The 6,049-nt window shown below is 42.8% G+C and overlaps 1 protein-coding gene across 2 annotated transcripts; it reads left to right on the forward strand.

Moving 5' to 3' along the window:
- Window positions 1-809: 809 nt before the first annotated feature.
- On the forward strand, window positions 810-5,084 carry rad52 (RAD52 homolog, DNA repair protein). Of its 2 annotated transcripts, XM_047596464.1 has the most exons (12): window positions 810-954; window positions 1,189-1,265; window positions 2,536-2,637; window positions 2,764-2,857; window positions 2,934-3,001; window positions 3,133-3,251; window positions 3,330-3,405; window positions 3,484-3,710; window positions 3,805-3,968; window positions 4,256-4,336; window positions 4,446-4,682; window positions 4,760-5,084. In XM_047596464.1, exons 2-12 carry the CDS (start codon window positions 1,215-1,217, stop codon window positions 4,819-4,821), a joined length of 1,281 nt encoding a protein of 426 aa, XP_047452420.1. In that variant the 5' UTR covers window positions 810-954; window positions 1,189-1,214; the 3' UTR covers window positions 4,822-5,084. The 2 variants fall into 2 exon arrangements, with proteins under 2 accessions (XP_047452420.1, XP_047452419.1); XM_047596463.1 differs by having other exon boundaries at window positions 3,133-3,405.
- The last annotated feature ends 965 nt before the right edge of the window (window positions 5,085-6,049 follow it).

A 6,049-nucleotide genomic window follows, 5' to 3' on the forward strand; every position in this document is an offset into this window, starting at 1 on the left:
AACACTATATCCGGCGCTGACCCCAATCTATGCAGTGTAACACACAGGGTGTCCGACCATCTGTCGGTGCAGGAATATTTGGAGATAATCCCCCATTTCCATGGATCTTTATGTACATTTACAAGTCTTGTAAGGAATCTTCACTAGTACATGTTAACTCATAAAATCATACATTCATTTGAATCACCAAAGCCCCGCAGAAACATAAAAAATGCTAAGAGGCCGATCAGAGATTTTGAATTTCACCTGGTGCTCAAACGCAGACTGACATGAAATAATTCCTCTCGTGTACATGTTGTTAATCTGTTGACGCAGTGAAAAGGCTCTTAGTGGATCCACTTGAACACGGAGTTTATCTGAGACAGATTTTATTTCATCCAAGAGTCAGACTGTGGTAATTTTCAGATGATTCAGTTATATAATTTTAGTCAAGGTGGGGACTAAAGCAGAATATAAATATAAAAACAACACACATATATATAAACGAGGTCAGGAAACAACCGCTCACAACAAAATTAGATTAGAAAATTAAGGCCCAAAATGACTTAAAAAAAAAAACTCGATTCACTCTTCCTATGCTGTACATGCTCACTTAAGGAACATCGAGTACTTTTCATTTTCTAGGCCTATGAGAACAAAAATCACATTTGTATCGCACAAGTTGTGCTTAGATTAAATATCTTTTCATTTTCAAAAGATTAATACATAGAAATTAACATCTACTATAGAATACTTACCTTTATTTAAAAAAGGCCACTGGCTGATATTACATAATACGTAGCACGTTTAAGTTTTCTTTTTTCCGATAGACTTGAAAGCAACTTAAGCTCCTCCTCCTCCGTCAGTCCGAGCGGGAAGTTCAGATGTTTCATTCCTAAATATACTCTCATGTAAATACTCAAATATTCCGCCGTTCATTCAACAAAAAAAAACTCTTTCGGGGTATTTTAAACGGTGAGTTTGTATTTACGTTGTTTGGCAAACTTACCACGAAATTCCGACCCTGGCTAATGTTTTATTAACGAGCTAAATGGGACTAGTTTAACCCTCTTATATATATATAGACTGTAGCTGTTAGCTCCTGTAATGGGTGACGTATCTTGCTTCATTGTATCTTCAAACACGAAAGCGAACATGGCTCATTTGTTGTTAGAGGAGACTTCATTTAGCCGTTTCTGCTTATTTCAGTGCCTGTAGGAGACACGTCCGCAGTCATGTCCAGTGAGGAGGAGAGGAGCACCTCTGCATCCAGGTGTTTTGGACAGGTATGTAGCACAGACAACACCAGCCCACCAACTTCTGTAGAGGTTAATTAAAAACACAGGTGTGCAGGATTAGCCGAGGCAAAACACAGCTGTGGGTTCGAGTCCTGCAGCTGTGAAGAAGTAAAGAAGGGTTTTATTATTTAGAGAGTGGCACCGTGTCTTTTATTCTGCAGCACAGCAGAGACAATGATGTGAAGGATCAGTGGGTTATAAGTTATAACAAATGGTTATAAAAAAAAATAATGTAGCACTGGGACAAAATGAGTAACAATATGATGAAGATTGTTGTATGCAACATAATTGACATGTGATTCCTAATAAAAATAAAATGGGGGGAAAAAAGTTATAACAAATTGCAGGGTGCAGTGCAGCACGATGGGTGACTTAAATCAGCCATAACATTATGACTAATCTAGGTAATCACCTATATTATTATGAGACCTGCCAGTGGGTGGAATATATTAGACGGCATGTGAACATTTTGTCCTCAGTCTGGAGCTGTAAAGATGGACAAGCAGGAGGATCTGAGTGACTCTGATGAATGTTAAATTGTGATGACTGGACAGCTGGGTCAGAGCACCTCCAAAAATACAGCTCTTGTGGGTTGTTCCTGGTCTGCAGTGGTCAGTAGCTATCAACGTCAAAAGTAATACAAAAAAAAAAAAAAAAAAAAAGCAGCGAACCAGGGATGGGGTCGAGGCTGAATGATTTACAAGGCTGGTCACTGTGGTCTGATCCGACAGATGAGCTACTGTAGGTCAAAATGCAGAAAAAGTTCATGCCGGGTTTGATAGAAAGGAGTCACAGTTTATTTTATACTGTATGAGGCCGCGTAGACACAGACCGGTCAGAGAGCCCTTGCTGACCCATATCCACTGCTGAAAGCCGCAGCATCAGAACTGTGACCACGGAGCAATAGAAGAAGATGACTCTTATGTGGACAACAAATGGCACCAGGACGCAAGGAACATATCCTTGCTGTTGCTATGACAGCGTATTTGGCCTGCAACAATGTTCAGGTGGTCGGGTCAGGTCAAATCAGAACATTTATTCACTTCCCTGGTTTTAATGTTCTGGCTGATCAGTGCTATCAACACTGATCTTCCTCCATCTGCAAAAGACGATTATAATTACTAACTAATCTGAAACCCTTCATATTTTGACGTATATAAATGGTCTTTTAGGTATTTAGGTGTTTTCTTTCTCATGTTTTTTTTGTTTTTCTTCTTTTTCTCTTGCCTGCTTCGCTGATGCTGGACCGCGTTGACAGTTCACCTACACGGCTGAGGAGTACCAGGCGGTGCAAAACGCTCTGCAACAAAAGCTGGGGCCAGAATACATCAGCACCAGAGTGGCTGGAGGAGGACAGAGGGCAAGTCTTTGTCTTTCTCTGCAGCTGTGTGTGGCCGATTCAAAGTCTCCCTCCACTGTACAGAACAAAAACACACACGAGGCACAAATTACTCAGCTTGTGCATCTCCTCCTCTGATTTCTATAGGTGTGTTACATTGAAGGGCATCGTGTCATCAGCCTGGCCAATGAGATGTTTGGATACAACGGGTGGTCTCACTCGATTTCCCAGCAGAACGTTGGTGCGTCTTATCAGACTATAGAGGCTCCGGCTTCGACGCTGTATCATTAGACTAATGTCAGCTCTTCTATTTTCAGACTTTGTGGACCTCATCAATGGGAAGTTTTATGTCGGAGTCAGTGCTTTTGTCAAAGTGCAACTGAAGGTTGGGTGAACGAATACTTTCATTTTCATTTCTCCATCGTCATTATTGTTCCAATCTCAGGATCAAGTTCACTGTTTGTGTCGTCTGCATGTATTTGAATGAATCTGTGTAACAAGGGCGTGTCCCTCCAGGACGGGTCGTTTCATGAGGACGTCGGCTACGGAGTCAGCGAAGGACTGAAGTCTAAGGCTCTGGCACTGGAAAAGGCGAGAAAGGAAGCTGTCACTGATGGCATGAAGAGAGCGCTGAAGTACTGGAGCTTATTATTTATACTCATTAGCTTTGCTCTTAATAAAATAAAAGTAATATTTTTTTTTGTCTTGTTGAGGTGTTTCGGTAACGCCCTCGGAAACTGTATCCTGGATAAAGGATACCTCCTAGCCATTAACAAGATCCCCAAACAGGTGAGAACATATAAAGTGTAACATTTTCATCAGTAATTCTTCAGGAGCTGAGTCTTGTTTCTTCTCTTCTACACAAAGCCTCCTCCTCCTCTGGACCCGGCCCAGACTAAACGCACCGAGGGCGAGCCGTCGGTGGAGAAGGCCCGCTTTGGAAGTATGGCTCGAGAGGAAAATCAAGCATCGGCTCCTGTCAGGACGCCGCTGGAGCCCAGAGTCATCAACCAGAACCAGGACTGTTCAGAAGCTTACACTCCTAAAGCTGCTGACCTTTGCCCTGATGGGAGGAGCGAGAACGGCTGCTCCAGGTAAAAAAAAATAAATAAATAAAATAAAAAAGCTTTAGTTTGTGGATTTAATCTGCACAGAAACCTCCTCATGTCCTCCTCCTCTCTTACTCAGGTCTGTTACGGACGAGTCGGACCCCAAACAGCTGAGAAAACTCAGACAGCAGCAGCTTCAGCAGAAGTTCAGGAGAGAGATGGAGGCCAAGAAGCTGCAGCAGAAACAGGATCAGGCCAAGTCAGAGGAGAAAGAGGTCACTATCGGACAAGGATCCGGCGCAGGTAAAAGTTTCACATGCACTTTCATTCAGTTTAAAGCTGCTGCCTCAGACTCCAACTACTCGTCAGGAATCCCAAGTAAATGTTGTGTCTTTTTAAACTATAAATGTTTTTTGGGGTTCAACTGTTTGAGAAGTCACTCCATAAACTGAGGCTATAATTGTCACCGCCGGCTGGAATCAGACCTGCGCTCTTTGCTGCATGTCAACCCCCCGTCCCTCTCGCCTCACCACGGTTCAGTAAATGTCACATGCGAAATAAACTTTCCCTCCGTTGTTTCTGTTCCTCAGCTCATGAAAGTGCATCTGCGTTCAGTGACTCAACCACAGGTGGACACGGTAACCACGGCAGCAGGGATGTTTGTTTAGCAGGTGCTGTAAACCACAACCACCACCACCACCACCAGAAGACTTAGCATTACTAGAACAGTGTGATGAGAAAACGTGACTCTCTGCTGCGCTGCTTCGTCTTCGCCTGCAGATGATCCTGAGCTCTGGGACTTCTCCCTGGATGGAGGCGAGGATCTGGACGTCCCAGCAGACGGCCCGTCCCTCAGAGAGTCCAGGGTGAGCACGCCGGGGAATCACCAGATGCAGACGCGCAGCAAGACTCCTCAGAGAGCCCCCATCAGACCTCCAGAGGCCCCGTCGTACAGCAGAGGACACGAACAGGCTCAGTCCAGACCTCAACAACAGAACCAGTATCAGGGGAGAGCAGGTGAGGCGTCACTATGGTCTTCACTCTGAATCTGAGTCCTGTGGTTGTGAATTAATTTCTAATTTTCCATCTTTAAGGTGAATCGTTCAGTCCATACAGACAAGGACAGTACATGAAGAAACGCAGGCTGGACACATGACGTTTTATGCTGCTGTTTGTTCTATGCTGCCTACATTTAAGTGTTATGATTTTATTTATATATGTACGTTTATATAGTTTTTGTATGATATGTGTACAAATGTTTTTGGTTATTTTATTATTAAAAAAGGAAAACCAAAAGAAGCACATTTACATGATTGAACATGTAGCAGTGAATCACACCTCATGAATTCATTTTATTAACCTTTATGTGACTTTTTTTAGTTCATTATTAATGTTCAAAGGAAGAATTTAAAATAAAGTTTGTAAATTAAATCAAATCTCTGTCTCTTTACATAAACAGAAATAATAATAAGACATACAAGAGTCAAGTAACAACATTATGCCTGACTGGTCACATTAATAACACTGATTATCTCATCAGTGGGTGGGATATAATAGGCGGCAAGTGAACGATTTGTCCTCAAAGTTCATTTGTTAGAAGCAAAAAAAAAAAAAAAGATGGACAAGAAAAAGGACTCATTCTGATGTCTAGACAACCGTGATCCATACTGATAAAAAAGAAATGGTCCAAGGAAGGAAAAGGAAAAGTGGTGAACCAGCAACAGGGTCATTGGCGTCACAGATGCAGACGAGGAGAACTGGACCATGGAGAGATCGAGGAAGGTGACCTGGTTTGATGGATCAGGTTTTCTTTTCCATTACATGGATGTCGTCTCTTATCTGGAGAATATATAGCACCAGAAACCTCTTAGCTAGCATTGTGATATAATAATGTTCAGTTTGTGTATCATCTGCATAAACTGATCAGTCATAACATTATGACCGCTTTACTAATATTGTGTGGGTCTTTGTTGTGCTTCATCAGAGAATGGACATGGGCCTTCTGAGGGTGTCCTGGTGTCAGTGGTGGGGGTATTTGGGTTCAATGGGTTGAGGGGAGGGACCTCAGTGGATCCCACAGAAACGTGATCAGTTTGGGATCTAGTGAATTTGAAGGCCTTGCGCTGTTTTTCATGCTTTTTTTAAGTCGTTCCTAAACCATTTTTGAGTGTGTGTCTGCGTGAGGCTGCATCCATCCATCCATCCATCCATCCAGGAGTGTCGCTGCTATGGGGTGGGGGTGTCCAGTCTAGGTGGATGACACATGTCTGAGTAACATCCAATCCCAGGTCCTAGAGTTTTACGAAAGAACTGTTACAAGACGTTCTTCACTTCTCCAGTTGGCGGTTTTAATGTTGTGGCTGATCGGCGCAAATCAAAACAAT

Source organism: Mugil cephalus, chromosome 10, assembly GCF_022458985.1.
Source record: "Mugil cephalus isolate CIBA_MC_2020 chromosome 10, CIBA_Mcephalus_1.1, whole genome shotgun sequence".
In the NCBI taxonomy this organism is placed as follows: Eukaryota; Metazoa; Chordata; class Actinopteri; order Mugiliformes; family Mugilidae; genus Mugil; species Mugil cephalus.